At 38.7% G+C, this 14,896-nt stretch overlaps 1 protein-coding gene across 7 annotated transcripts in view; it reads right to left on the minus strand.

Moving 5' to 3' along the window:
• Positions 1-14,053, minus strand: part of UPRT (uracil phosphoribosyltransferase homolog) — a 76,232-nt gene extending 62,179 nt beyond the window's left edge. For 4 of the 7 annotated variants that reach the window (XR_008555973.1, XM_054715478.1, XM_054715449.1 and 1 more), the window contains exon 1: positions 13,548-14,053. Coding sequence is in view for 3 of the 7 variants with exons in the window: in XM_054715478.1 (XP_054571453.1) it covers positions 13,548-13,924 (377 nt within the window). In the remaining 4 variants the exon portion in view is untranslated. Of the gene's footprint in view, positions 1-13,264; positions 13,321-13,547 lie in introns of those variants that run through there. The other 3 variants (XM_054715530.1, XM_054715567.1, XM_054715593.1) reach the window with 3 other exon arrangements.
• Between the last annotated feature and the right edge of the window lie 843 nt (positions 14,054-14,896).

Genomic DNA, 14,896 nt, shown 5'->3' on the forward strand with positions numbered 1-14,896 from the left:
AAGGAAATAACAAAGATCAGAGCGGAGATAAATGACATAGAGACCAAAGAAACAATACAAAAGATCAACAAAACCAAGAGCTGGTTCTTTGAAAGGATAAACAAGATTGATCGACCTCTAGCCAGGCTCACCAAGAAGCAAAGAGAGAGGACCAAAATAAACAAAATCAGAAATGAAAGAGGTGAAATAACAACAGACCCCGCTGAGATACAAAGGATTGTTACAAAATACTACGAACAACTCTATTCCAACAAACTGGACAACCTGGAGGAAATGGACATATTCCTAGAAAAATATAACCTTCCTAAAATCAATCAAGAAGAATCTAAAGAGCTCAATAGGCCAATAACTATGGACGAAATTGAAGCAGTCATCAAAAAGCTTCCGGCAAACAAAAGCCCGGGGCCTGATGGCTTCACAGGAGAGTTTTACCAAACATTCAAGGAAGAACTAAAACCTATCCTCCTCAGACTATTTCAAAAAATTCAAGAGGAAGGAACACTTCCAAGCTCCTTCTATGAAGCCAGCATCACCCTAATACCAAAACCAGATAAAGACAACACAATGAAAGAGAATTACAGGCCAATATCCCTCATGAACATAGATGCCAAAATCCTCAACAAAATTCTAGCAAATCGGCTCCAGCAGTACATCAGAAAGATCATACACCATGACCAAGTAGGATTTATCCCAGGAATGCAAGGATGGTATAATATCCGCAAATCAATAAACGTGATACATCACATAAACAAATTGAGAGATAAAAATCACATAGTCATATCAATTGATGCAGAAAAAGCATTTGACAAAATCCAACACCCTTTCTTGATAAAAACTCTCAACAAGGTGGGAATAGAAGGCTCATACCTCAACATAATAAAAGCTATATATGATAAACCCACAGCAAACATCATACTCAATGGACAAAAACTAAAAACATTTCACCTAAGAACAGGAACAAGACAGGGATGCCCACTCTCACCACTCCTGTTTGACATAGTACTGGAAGTATTAGCCATTGCAATTAGACAAGAAGAAGAAATAAAAGGCATCCAAATTGGAAAAGAACAAGTAAAGCTGTCTTTATTCGCAGACGACATGATATTGTACATAAAAAATCCGAAAGACTCCGTCAAAAAACTAATAGACTTAATAAATGAATTTGGCAATGTAGCAGGATACAAAATTAACGCCAAGAAATCTATGGCCTTTCTATACACCAATAGTGAACTTACAGACAGAGAGACTAAAAAGGCAATTCCATTTACCATCGCACCAAAACAATTAAGATACCTAGGAATAAACTTAACTAAGGAGGTAAAAGACCTATACACGGAAAACTACAGGACACTGAAAAAAGAGATAGAGGAAGACGTAAACAGATGGAAGAACATACCATGTTCATGGATTGGTAGAATCAACATCATTAAAATGTCCATACTACCCAAAGCAATCTATAGATTCAATGCACTCCCCATTAAAATACCAATGGCATATTTCACCGACCTTGAAAGAACTCTCCAAAAATTCATCTGGAATAAAAAAAGACCCCGAATAGCCACAGCAATCCTGCGAAAGAAGAATAAAGTAGGAGGGATCTCAATACCAGATTTCAAGCTGTATTACAAAGCCACTGTTCTCAAAACAGCCTGGTACTGGCACAAGAACAGACATATAGATCAGTGGAACAGAATAGAGAATCCAGATATTGACCCAAACCACTATGCTCAATTAATATTTGACAAAGGAGGCATGAACATACAATGGAGTCAAGACAGTCTCTTCAATAAATGGTGTTGGGAAAATTGGACAGATACATGCAAAAAAATGAAGCTTGATCACCAACTTACGCCATACACAAAAATAAACTCAAAATGGATACAGGACTTAAACATAAGACGGGAAACCATAAAAATACTAGAGCAATCCACAGGTAGCAAAATCTCAGACATATGCCAAAAGAAATTCTTCACTGACACTGCCCCTAGGGCAATGGAAGCTAAAGAGAAAATTAACAAATGGGACTACATCAAAATAAAAAGCTTTTTCACAGCAAAAGAAACCATTAACAAAACAACAAGAAGGCCTACTGCATGGGAGAACATATTTGCAAATGGCATCACTGATAAAGGTTTGATCTCCAACATCTACATGCAGCTTATACAACTTAATAAAAGGAAGATAAATGATCCAATAAAGAAATGGGCAACAGACCTAAATAGAAGCTTTTCAAAAGAAGACAGAAGCAAGGCCAAGAGACACATGAAAACATGCTCAACGTCACTAATTATCCGAGAGATGCAAATCAAAACAACAATGCGGTACCATCTCACACCTGTCAGAATGGCTATCATCAACAAATCAACAAACGACAAGTGTTGGCGAGGATGCGGAGAAAAAGGAACCCTCGTGCACTGCTGGTGGGAATGCAGACTGGTGCAGCCACTGTGGAGAACAGTATGGAGCTTCCTCAAAAAACTGAAAATGGAACTCCCATTTGACCCAGTAATCCCACTCCTGGGAATATATCCGAAGAAACTAGAAACACCAATCAGAAAGGATATATGCACCCCTATGTTCATAGCAGCACAATTCACCATAGCTAAGATTTGGAAACAGCCTAGGTGCCCGTCAGCAGATGACTGGATCAGAAAACTGTGGTACATCTACACAATGGAATACTATGCTGCCATAAAAAAGAAGGAATTCTCATCATTTGCAGCAACCTGGATGGAATTGGAGAACATTATGCTAAGTGAAATAAGCCAGTCAATGAAAGAAAAATACCACATGATCCCACTCATTTAGGGATAGTAAAGATCAGTATAAAGTGACGAACAAAAAGATAGATACAGAGACAGTAAAGCATCAAACAGACTTTCAAATTACAGGGGGAAAGTTAGGGAGAGGTGGGGGAGTTATGAAATCAAATGAAGGACTTGTATGCATGCATATAAGCATAAACAATGGACGCAAAACTCTGGGGGGGGAGGGCATGTGTGGGTGTGGGGTGGGGGGGGTAATGGTAAGATATGTACACATATAATACCTCAATAAAAAATATTTAAAAAATAAATAAATAAATAAAATAAATGAATAAATAATAAATGAATAAATTTAGAATAAAAAAAAAAAAAAAAGAAGCTTCCGGCAAACAAAAGCCCGGGGCCTGATGGCTTCACAGGAGAGTTTTACCAAACATTCAAGGAAGAACTAAAACCTATCCTCCTCAGACTATTCCAAAAAATTCAAGAGGAAGGAACACTTCCAAGCTCCTTCTATGAAGCCAGCATCACCCTAATACCAAAACCAGATAAAGACAACACAATGAAAGAGAATTACAGACCAATATCCCTCATGAACATAGATGCCAAAATCCTCAACAAAATTCTAGCAAATAGGCTCCAGCAGTACATCAGAAAGATCATACACCATGACCAAGTAGGATTTATCCCAGGAATGCAAGGATGGTATAATATCCGCAAATCAATAAACGTGATACATCACATAAACAAATTGAGAGATAAAAATCACATAGTCATATCAATTGATGCAGAAAAAGCATTTGACAAAATCCAACACCCTTTCTTGATAAAAACTCTCAACAAGGTGGGAATAGAAGGCTCATACCTCAACATAATAAAAGCTATATATGATAAACCCACAGCAAACATCATACTCAATGGACAAAAACTAAAAACATTTCACCTAAGAACAGGAACAAGACAGGGATGCCCACTCTCACCACTCCTGTTTGACATAGTACTGGAAGTATTAGCCATTGCAATTAGACAAGAAGAAGAAATAAAAGGCATCCAAATTGGAAAAGAACAAGTAAAGCTGTCTTTATTTGCAGACGACATGATATTGTACATAAAAAATCCGAAAGACTCCGTCAAAAAACTAATAGACTTAATAAATGAATTTGGCAATGTAGCAGGATACAAAATTAACGCCAAGAAATCTATGGCCTTTCTATACACCAATAGTGAACTTACAGACAGAGAGACTAAAAAGGCAATTCCATTTACCATCGCACCAAAACAATTAAGATACCTAGGAATAAACTTAACTAAGGAGGTAAAAGACCTATACACGGAAAACTACAGGACACTGAAAAAAGAGATAGAGGAAGACGTAAACAGATGGAAGAACATACCATGTTCATGGATTGGTAGAATCAACATCATTAAAATGTCCATACTACCCAAAGCAATCTATAGATTCAATGCACTCCCCATTAAAATACCAATGGCATATTTCACCGACCTTGAAAGAACTCTCCAAAAATTCATCTGGAATAAAAAAAGACCCCGAATAGCCACAGCAATCCTGCGAAAGAAGAATAAAGTAGGAGGGATCTCAATACCAGATTTCAAGCTGTATTACAAAGCCACTGTTCTCAAAACAGCCTGGTACTGGCACAAGAACAGACATATAGATCAGTGGAACAGAATAGAGAATCCAGATATTGACCCAAACCACTATGCTCAATTAATATTTGACAAAGGAGGCATGAACATACAATGGAGTCAAGACAGTCTCTTCAATAAATGGTGTTGGGAAAATTGGACAGATACATGCAAAAAAATGAAGCTTGATCACCAACTTACGCCATACACAAAAATAAACTCAAAATGGATACAGGACTTAAACATAAGACGGGAAACCATAAAAATACTAGAGCAATCCACAGGTAGCAAAATCTCAGACATATGCCAAAAGAAATTCTTCACTGACACTGCCCCTAGGGCAATGGAAGCTAAAGAGAAAATTAACAAATGGGACTACATCAAAATAAAAAGCTTTTTCACAGCAAAAGAAACCATTAACAAAACAACAAGAAGGCCTACTGCATGGGAGAACATATTTGCAAATGGCATCACTGATAAAGGTTTGATCTCCAACATCTACATGCAGCTTATACAACTTAATAAAAGGAAGATAAATGATCCAATAAAGAAATGGGCAACAGACCTAAATAGAAGCTTTTCAAAAGAAGACAGAAGCAAGGCCAAGAGACACATGAAAACATGCTCAACGTCACTAATTATCCGAGAGATGCAAATCAAAACAACAATGCGGTAGCATCTCACACCTGTCAGAATGGCTATCATCAACAAATCAACAAACGACAAGTGTTGGCGAGGATGCGGAGAAAAAGGAACCCTCGTGCACTGCTGGTGGGAATGCAGACTGGTGCAGCCACTGTAGAGAACGGTATGGAGTTTTCTCAAAAAACTGAAAATGGAACTCCCATTTGACCCAGTAATCCCACTCCTGGGAATATATCCGAAGAAACTAGAAACACCAATCAGAAAGGATATATGCACCCCTATGTTCATAGCAGCACAATTCACCATAGCTAAGATTTGGAAACAGCCTAGGTGCCCGTCAGCAGATGACTGGATCAGAAAACTGTGGTACATCTACACAATGGAATACTATGCTGCCATAAAAAAGAAGGAATTCTCATCATTTGCAGCAACCTGGATGGAATTGGAGAACATTATGTTAAGTGAAATAAGTCAGTCAATGAAAGAAAAATATCACATGATCTCACACATTTATGGGTAATAAAGAACATTATAAACTTGAACAAAAAGATAGATACAGAGACAGTAAAGCATCAAACAGACTGTCAAATTACAGGGGGAAAGTTAGGGAGAGGTGGGGGAGATAAGAGATCAATCAAAGGACTTGTATGCATGCATATAAGCGTAACCAATGGATGCAAAACTCTGGGGGGTGAGGGCATATATGGGAGTGGGGTGGGGGTGGCAATGGTAAAATATGTACACATATAATACCTTAATAAAAAAAATTGGAAAAAAAAAAACAAAAAACCTGAAAGACTCCATCAAAAAACTAAGACTTAATAAATGAATTCGGCAATGTAGCGGGTTACAAAATTAATGCCAAGAAATCTATGGCATTTCTATACACCAATAGTGAACTTTCAGAAAGAGAGACTAAAAAAGCAATCCCATTTACCATTGCACCAAAACAATTAAGATACCTAGGAATAAACTTAACCAAGGAGGTAAAAGACCTATACGCAGAAAACTACAGGACACTGAAAAAAGAGATAGAGGAAGACATAAACAGATGGAAGAACATACCATGTTCATGGATTGGTAGAATCAACATCATCAAAATGTCCATACTACCCAAAGCTATCTATAGATTCAATGCACTTCCCATTAAAATACCAATGGCATATTTCACAGACCTAGAAAGAACTCTCCAAAAATTCATCTGGAATAAAAAAAGACCCCGAATAGCCACAGAAATCCTGAGAAAGAAAAATAAAGTAGGAGGGATCGCAATACCAGATTTCAAGCTGTATTACAAACCACTGTTCTCAAAACAGCCTGGTACTGGCACAAGAACAGACATATAGATCAATGGAATAGAATAGAGAATCCAGATATCAACCCAAACCACTATGCTCAATTAATATTTGACAAAGGAGGCATTAACATACAATGGAGTCAAGACAGTCTCTTCAATAAATGGTGTTGGGAAAATTGGAGAGATACATGCAAAAAAAATGAAACTAGATCACCAACTTTTACCATACAGAAAAATAAACTCAAAATGCATACATGACTTAAACATAAGATGGTAAACCATAAAAATACTAAAGGAATCCACAGGCAGAAAATCTCAGACATATGCCAAAAGAACTTCTTCACTAATACTGCTCCTAGGGCAATGGAAGCTATAGAGAAAATAAACAAATGGGACTACATCAAAATAAAAAACTTTTTCACAGCAAAAGAAACCATCAACAAAACAACAAGAAATCCCACTGTATGGGAGAACATATTTGCAAATGTTATCACTGATAATGGTTTAATCTCCAACATCTACAGGCAACTTAATAAAAGGAAGATAAATGATCTAATAAAAAAATGGGCAACTGACCTAAATAGAATCTTTTCAAAAGAAGACAGAAAGCCAAGAGACACATGAAAACATGCTCAAAGTCACTAATTATCTGAGAGATGCAAATCAAAACGACAATTAGGTACCATCTCACACCTGTCAGAATTGGTATCATCAACAAATCAACAAACGACTAGTGTTGGCAAGGGTGCAGAGAAAGAGGAACCCTTGTGCACTGCTGGTGGGATTGCAGGCTGTTGCAGCCACTGTGGAGAACAGTATGGAGTTTCCTCAAAAAACTGAAAATGGAACTCTCATTTTTATCCAGTAATCCCACTCCTAGGAATATATCCCAAGAAACTAGAAACACGAACCAGAAAGGATATATGCACCCCTATGTTCATAGCACAATTTACAAGAGCTAAGATTTGGAAACAGCCTAGGTGCCCGTCAGCAGATGACTGGATCAGAAAACTATGGTACATCTACACAATGGAATACTATGCTGCCATAAAAAAGAAGGAATTCTTACAATTTGCAGCAACCTGGATGGAACTGGAGAACATCATGCTAAGTGAAATAAGCCAGTCAATGAAAGAAAAATACCACATGATCTCACTCATTTGTGGATAATAAAGGACATTATAAAATGATGAACAAAAAGATAGATTCAGAGGCAGTAAAGCATCAAACAGACTGTCAAATTACAGGGGGAAGGTTAGGGAGAGGTGGGGGAGATAAGAGATCAACCGAAGGACGGTATGCATGCATATAAGCATAACCAATGGATGCAAAACACTGGGGGGTGAGGGCATGTATTGGGGGGGGGGGGGGCAATGGTAAAATATGTACACATATAATACCTTAATAAAAAATGGGGAAAAAAGATGCATGAGTTCCTTATATATTTTGATTAACCCCTTATCAGATGTATCATTAGTTAATATCTACTCCCATTCATTAGGTTGTATGTTTTCTTTTAAGGAGTTTGGATTTTATTCCAAGTATAATGAAAGACAGTGCAGAGTTTTAAGTAGGGGAGTTTTTTATAGTTTTTTAAGCAACAGGTAAAAGGGAAGTAGAACATAAAAGGGTTTGGTTTTTTTTTTTTTTTGCAGATTTAAACTAAAGGAATATTTCATTTAAAGTTAATTTGTAGTGAAAGCTCTAAACATATAAACTCTATTTCCATAGTTACTTTGTTGCTATGCAATCACTAAAATAACGAATAGTTCCAAGGTTGGTCATAGAATGCAGATGATTTATAAATGATTTTACTGCTCCTTCTTTCACTCTCATAAAAACACTAGAGTCCCAGTGCACGACATTTGTGCATTGGGGCGGGGCGGGGCTCAGCCCAGCCTTTACCCTCTCACAGTTCACAGTCCGAGACCCCTCGGGGATGTCCAACTGCAGGGATCAGGCCTAAACCAGCAGTCGAACATCCCTCTCGCAATCTGGGACCACTGGCTCCTAACGGCTTGCCTGGCTGCCTGCCTGATCGTCCCTAACCACTCTGCCTGCCTGCCTGCCTGATTGCCTCTCACCACTCACTTGCCTGCTTGATCACTCCTAACCATTCACCTGCCTTCCCGATTGCCTCTACCTGCTCACCTGCCTGTCTATTTGCCCCTAACTGCTCATCTGCCTGCCCAATCCCCCCTAACCACTCACCTGCCTGCCTGATTGCCCCTAACCACTCGCCTGCCTTCCTGATCGTCCCTAACCGCTCACCTGCCTGCCTGATTGCCTCTAACTACCTCTGCCTGCCTGCCTGATTGCCTCTAACTGCCCACCGCAGCGGCTTTGTCTGGAAGGACATCTGGAATGACATCCAGAAGTTCGTTCATCTGTCCGGTCTAATTAGCATATTACACTTTTATTATTATAGATACCCCTGGTGAAGTACTTGGAGCCAATCTAATTTGACTTTTAAAAAATGAAAAAAATAGCTTTTACTAACTGCCAGGTGCAAGTCATCAAGGCTACAGCTCTTTAATACCTCCTTAAAAGCTCATAAAATACTGTCATTAATTATTTACTTGTACCTCAAAGCAAAGTTCAATGTAAACATTCAAAATCAGGTAAAAATAAAGAGAAACTATTACTTTCCCTTAGAACCCAGGTTTCAGTCATTCAGAAGTGTATTTTTTATAATGATTGCAATATTAATAACCCTATGTGCTAGGTACTGTGACAGGCCAGACCTTTCTGCCTCCTTGGGATCCAGACTAGCTCCTGAGACATTACTAGGGTATGCCCAATAAATATTATAACAGAAGTATGTATAGTTAAGAGAGGCAACTTCCTCCCTCCTAGCTTAAAAGCCAGTAGGAAAATTCACATGAAATACTCAGGGGAACCAAAAACATATCCATGTTTTAAACAACTTGCAGGTGACAGGTATTTGTGTGTGTGTGTGTGTGTGTGTGTGTGTGTGTGTGTGTGTGTGTGTGTGTTTTCTGTAGTGGACATTTTGGTTTTGTCCAATTTGAAGGGTAAAGTTCTGAGATTTCTCTTGTCTCAGGGTGATGCCAGGCCAGGCTTTCTAGGCTAGTTCTGTTTAGTGTGTGGAATCCTTGACTCAGTCTATATCTTGAATTCGAAGCCAGGCAAATCACTATACAAAAGGCAGTGGCCCAGCCTGAGCACAGCACAATCACCAGAGGTGTTTGTAAAGCTACAGGTGGTCAGGTTCCACCCAAGACTACTAAGAATGAGAAGTAAAAACAGAAAAAAGACTCCCCAGGCACTTCAGTTGCACAGGTTTGGTTAAAAATATTATATTACCTAATCAGATTACTCAAACCACATTAGGCTGCACTCACATTAGAACTGCACAGGATGTTCATACAGCCTAACGTTAATTTTCTCCACTCCAGGTAACTAAAATAAAGTCACAAGACTGAATGTACTCTTTCTTTAGTGCTAGTTCACAGACTAAACTTGCTAAGATAGTCAACTTTCATACAAGCTTCAAACTGAGGCCATGGCAACCCCCCTTTGAGAATAAGTATATAGGAAATATTCAAATATTTGACTGCTCATGAAACAGCTTTACTTGAATGTTTCAGGAGACAAAAGAAAAAAAAAAACGGGGAGGGACGCTTATTTTTTAAATATACTGTATTGCCTTAAATATGAGGTCAAGACCAATAAGGAAAAAGTGCATTACACTCAGATTTTCCTGGGTTTAGAACAAAAAGGTAGCAGCAGGGGAAGTATGTGTGGTTTAATCCACTGCAACAATAGAAATTGGAATTGAAGGAGTCATTTCTCTTGTGTGACCCATGTATAACAATAAATTATCTGACCATTGACGTTTTTAATTACTGCACTCTCAGTGAGATAAAAAAACATTTCCTTGATATTCCACAATATAACCAACATAAAATGTTTCAAATATTGCACATTTTTAATCAGTCCCATTTTCTCAATCTTGCCTGCTTTATATAGTTACAACAACATGCATTCCTCCTGGCTCAACCTTATTTCCCCATAGCAAAGTCAATTCAGAAAGCAATCCCTTCACTAGATAGGAGCTAAAGATTAAAAAAAAAACAATAAAAGGAATAACAAGTACTACAATGTCTTCTATTATCAGACATCTCCATCATATGATGTCACATCAAAATAGAGAAGAGTATAAAGCCTCGAGAAAGACAGCATATGATTAAGTGATGGCACCTTCTATAACTAGACCTAAATAAATATAGTTCCTCTTACCACAGGTACGCTACACAAACCCCTAAATGGGATGAAGCAGGTCTTTTTAATGTTGAGAGATGCCAATTTTTGAAGATAAAAGCAAAAGAGGTCTCTGTTAACAGATTTGATTAACAAAAACAAAATTAAAACACTGTCTACAGCCTAAGCAACTAAGCATCAATTAATTATCAAAAATCATAGTGTGTCTTTCCGTAATGTATCATAGCATGATAAAAATTATCTAGAATCTCTCAGTGTTGTTTTTTTAAATAACAATGTGACTTGTATGTAAAATTTAATTTCTTTTACTATCTCCTGGAAGCTCAAGAAACCAGCACTTATGGATGCAATCAGAACCATGCACAAATCCAAATGTGAAATCTTGAAATACCTTAAATGTGCACAGCTCTTCACTGTTTATAACAAATATTCAGATAGTAAAATATCTTCTTTTAGCCTTCCAGGAACCCCGTGAAACACTGCCAACATCTTCATTTTACAAATGATAAAGTTGAAGCACAGAGATGCTAAACATCTTGCCTAAGATCACTATGGATACTGATGTCCCCTTCCAAACTCAGGAAAAAAAATGTTTCCCTTACACCCAGGTTTACTATACTACCCAGGCTTTTCTAAGTAATGTAACAAAATCAGGTACTGATATTGTCATATATGAATGCTGAATGTCATGCCCTCTCCAAGTTCTACAGCAATGCTTTACTCTTACACCCTCATGTAAAAATCTAATGAAATCTAAGGAACCCTTTCCCATAAAAAAGGCACATGTGCAAAAGTTCATAGCAGTGTTATTCATAATAACCAAAGAGTGGAAATCACCCAAATGTCCATCACTTGATGAATGGATTAAAAAATTGTCATATATCCATAACATAGAATATCATTCAGCCAAAAAAGGAATGGGGTACTGACACAACATGAATAGACCTTGAAAACATTATGCTAAATGGAGGGGAGGGGGACAAACTAGTCACAAAACATCACATGTTGTATGATTCCACTTGTATGAAATGTCCAGAATAGGCAAATCAATAGAGTCATAAAGTAGTCTAGGGCTTCAGGTGGGTTGGGAAGAAATGTGTGCTGAATGCTCAGGAGTATGAGGTTTCTTGTCGGAGTGATGAAAATGTTCTAAAATTGATTGTGTGATGGTTGCACAGCCATGAATATTCTAGAAAGTCACTAAATTGTACACTTTAAACAGTGTATGATATGGAATGTGAATTATATATCAATAAATATTTTATTTTTAAAAATCCTTTAAAAATGCACATAAAGTAATATTTCCCAGATAATTTTGGAAGGTTTACTAAAGCCCCTAAGCCCATCCACAGATGCAGAGGGAGTCAAAACTCAAGGCCAGCAACACTTGTTCTATAGAAACAAGAATCATCATCCTATTTTCTTTGTTTTACAGCTAATTTTATTTCAGTTTCCCCCACCACAACTACCAAGCTTATGTGTCCTACATTTTAAGATCACTACTTCATCTATTAAATCACATGACCACAGGTTTTAAATATGGATTCATTAAAACAAATAGTATAGTTTTATAACTACAATTTTTAAGAGCTTTAGAAAGAACCTTTAGTAACCGAGTATCTATTATTTACAAGGCATGGTTGGAATCCAAATATGTAAAAGATACATTTTTTTTGTCCTCAAGGAGCTTAAAATCTAAAAGGTGAGATAAGATCAATACACAAATAACAATATACAAAATAGTAGGTGAATTATGCATTTAAAAGGTCAGGGAAGATAGCAGAGGAAGAATGATTAAAGGAAAGCTTCTTGGCAGAGGTGGACATTTAATGCTGGATTTGACCTTGAAGAATAGATAGGATTTGAACATGCAGAGGAGTAGAAAGAATTTCAGATGAGAGTAGAAGCCTACCTATATGGTAGGCCCTCAGAAGCCAGAGAACTGCTGAGTTGGGCAGTTATCTAATCAAAGTGGGATGTTAATAAGATCAATTGCTCCGTAATGTGTGGATGCTTGTGGAAAAGAGAAAAACTGGATCAGGGAAACAAATTAGGAGCCTATTACAATAGTATTAAGAAAAGGTTACTAGTCTGATTTAGGGAATGATGTCCTAACTCAGTAGTCATTTTAAAAGATCAAAGAATCCACCAAAAAATTAATTTTTAGACATGCAGTACATACTCATTTAAATATAGAAGCCAGCTATAGTTCCATCATGGTGCATATGACCCTTGAGAAACCCCATCTACAACGTAAGTTTTGAGATTTCAAAGTAGCATTTAACATGAAGTTTTTGCTACCTTAGCTTGTGAGATTAGGAAGAGCACCAAAGGCTCCTTTAGGCTCCTTTTCCTCCATTAATTATACAGGAAACAGTCGATATTCTATAAGTTTACAGTAAAACAATCCTGGTAAGAGTTGGATGACAAGTTTGCACGTGACCAAGTAAACCTCAACTCCAAGACTAAAAAACCTTAGACAAAATGGTATCTGTAATATCAAATCCCAAAGGGACATTTGGCCTATTGAGCACAACAGAATTTCCTTGAAATGGCGTTATTTCTATTGTGAGCCTGAGGTGATTGCAGGTAGCGTATAACCTCAGGTAGTTTTATAGATTTACCACGTAGATAGGCACCGGACAAATAGCATAGGCGCGTTTACCTGCCTGAAATGGATTCCTCATTGCTCAGAAGAGACAAAGAGAAAGCAGGAGGCTACCTACAAGGTTTCCTTCCTCGGGGAAACACAAAGCGAGGTCAAACACTGGGACTAGGAAAAAGAGGGTATGAGTCACGAGAGCCCTTCAAAGTAAAAGCCCTGCCCAGATCGCCACAAGCCAGTTTCCCCAGGCCCAGAAAATTAACCCTGAGCCCTTTTACTTTTAATTCCCGCCCACATCCAGAAAGACCCTCCAACTCCCTCTCCCCTTCAGCTCTTGGCTCACTTGTCCCGGATGATGGTCTGCAGCTCCCGGATCTGCTCATTCATGGGTAGCAGCTTAAGCTGAGCCCCAATCTGCCAGGAGAGTTGGCTGTCCCTTAGGAGGGAGTCGCCGGCCGATGCGTCATAGTTGCCACTGCCACAGTTGTGCTCCGGGTTGAGGCTGGCGCTGCTGCAGGCCTGAGGGCTCCCCTCCCCCAATACACTAGAGTGGGCATGACTGGTGCGGAGAGTCGGTTTGGCCTTGGAGGGGCTGTTTCCCCCCACATAATCTGGGATCAGGTCGCCAGGTCGCAGCGGCTCAGGGCTTGGGGTAGAGGCAGAGTTTACTTGTTGGTTGTGACAGGGCATGGAGTCCGGACACCGTAATTCCGTGGCCATACACCGACCCCGGGCTGTCCCCGCAGCTACCAACCCTTAAGAATAAAGGAAAACAGGGAGAAAGGGTGCGTGCTCACGTGCTCTCCTGATAGCCCCCACCTCCTAGGAACTTAGAGCCTCCTCGCCCTCTCACCCACCCGCTAGACTTCCTCTGGTTCCCTTTGGCCACGCCCTTTCCCAGCCCCAGCCACCAATGTACAGCCTGCTAGACACTCTATTGGCTTCTCTCCCTGCCACTCTACGGCAGCACACTGTTTGTTAACCCTTTGAGTCACTCCAGTGTTGTGAGTTTCCACAGCTAGATAGGCAGATCAGTTGAGGCTAAGGATGCTTCGTTGCAGGATCTTTCAGGAGCCCCTGAGGATTCTGAATGCAGAACTTCGGGTGAGTTTTAGAGCTAGGAAAAACTAGGGGGGTGATAAAATGATGACACACACAAGGCCCATGTTTTCAGACTTTGTTTCTTGACAGAGAGTTTATACTTCAATAACTACATCTTCAGTTAGCTTCTCTATGTGACCGAAAGGACCAAAGTTCTGCCACCCTGAAGCTGCTTTGGGGGATATTGAGTTTAAGCTGTTTATTTAAAAATAAGACTTAGAAAGAATCTACCCAAGAAACTCAAAGAACATGATTCAAGAAGTAGAATTTAGGGTGTTCCCTTTAGCCTAATTTGAATTAAGTATGATAAACAAGAGAACTTCAGGCAGGGACCTGGTAGCTAGATACCCACTGTGTCCCAATGTTTCTGAGTTACCTAGCAAGGATGTTTTTGCCATATGTATTTTGCTCTTCCTCAACTACCTGTAAATCCCCCATTTTCACTTCTGAAATCTAATGTCCTGCTCCTCTCCTTTTCTCATTTGTTCAAAATGTCTTATATACCTAATGTTGCCTCATTGTCTTTGGATATTTTATGGATTTATTATATCTATGTGAATTCACCATTGTATTAAACTTGATTTTCTTCTG

The sequence above is a fragment of the Eptesicus fuscus genome, chromosome 1 (assembly GCF_027574615.1).
Source record: "Eptesicus fuscus isolate TK198812 chromosome 1, DD_ASM_mEF_20220401, whole genome shotgun sequence".
In the NCBI taxonomy this organism is placed as follows: domain Eukaryota; kingdom Metazoa; phylum Chordata; class Mammalia; order Chiroptera; family Vespertilionidae; genus Eptesicus; species Eptesicus fuscus.